The sequence below is a fragment of the Bison bison genome, unplaced genomic scaffold (assembly GCF_000754665.1).
Source record: "Bison bison bison isolate TAMUID 2011002044 unplaced genomic scaffold, Bison_UMD1.0 scf7180017861955, whole genome shotgun sequence".
Taxonomy (NCBI): Eukaryota; Metazoa; Chordata; class Mammalia; order Artiodactyla; family Bovidae; genus Bison; species Bison bison.
In genome coordinates, this window is record NW_011492527.1 from 6,276 (window position 1) to 7,233 (window position 958).

The 958-nt window shown below is 57.5% G+C and overlaps 1 protein-coding gene across 1 annotated transcript in view; it reads right to left on the reverse strand.

The window, feature by feature from the left end:
* LOC104983191 (voltage-dependent L-type calcium channel subunit alpha-1F-like) overlaps positions 1-958 on the reverse strand; it is a gene marked incomplete at both ends in the record, with an annotated part of 6,096 nt that overhangs the window by 4,611 nt on the left and 527 nt on the right. The window contains 2 exons of the mRNA XM_010832649.1: positions 108-250; positions 503-642. Coding sequence (XP_010830951.1) covers positions 108-250; positions 503-642 — 283 coding nt within the window. The remainder of the gene's footprint in view (positions 1-107; positions 251-502; positions 643-958) is intronic.

Sequence of the window (958 nt, forward strand, 5' to 3'; positions counted from 1 at the left end):
AGGCCTGTAGGGAGCCATGGGTGGGCAAAGTAGGGGCAGGGTCAGCTCAGCCCCCAACTCCTCCCACTCCCGTCCATCACCTCCAAGCCCGGGGATGTGCCACTCACTTGGGACCCCAGACACCAGCCTCAGTGGCCGCAGCACCCGAAATGCCCGCAATGCCTTCACATCGAAGCCCCCTGGCTTCCCTCCCATATGCGGGGTGTCCCCTGGGCGTCCGGGACCCTGCTCCAGCAGCACGCTGAACAGCCTGATGGGGGAGCATGAGAAAAGGAGTAGGGGGTCAGGCCTTGGGATCCCCCCTTCCCTTCCTTTCCTTCTCCTCTGAGAAGTACAAATCCCTGTAACTGGAAATGCAAATAGGTTTAAAATATGTTAATATTCCTGATTCTGGCTGCCAAATGGGGGCAGTCTGAAGCAGTCACTTCCCTGAGCCCCGAATTTAGCAGGTCTGTGGTGGGAAGTTGAACTAGGGAAGGGTGTGTCCCCTGCAGATGCGCACCCGACCACGACAATGATGAAGTCGAGCAGGTTCCAGCCGTTGCGGATGTAGGCGCTGGGGTGGAGCACCAGTCCATAGGCCACGATCTTGAGCACCGTCTCCACAGTGAAAATCACCAAAAATACGTATTCCACTTGCTCCTGGGGGCAGAGCCGGGGGCGACGTGGGAGATTGGGAAGTTATTTGGGAGTGGGGTTTGTTTGATAGGGGGTAGGGGGAGGCGGGTCTTCCCTGGTGGCTCAGAGGATAAAGAATCCGCCTGCAATGTGGGAGACCTGAGTTCGATCCCTGGGTTGGGAAGAACCCCTGGAGAAGGGAACAGTTACCCACTCCAGTATTCTGGCCTGGAGAATTCCATGGACAGAGGAGCCTGGAGGGCTACAGTCCGTGGGATTGCCAAGCATCCAACACAACTGAGCAACTTTCTCTTCAGGGGGAGGCCAGCAAAGCAGGACG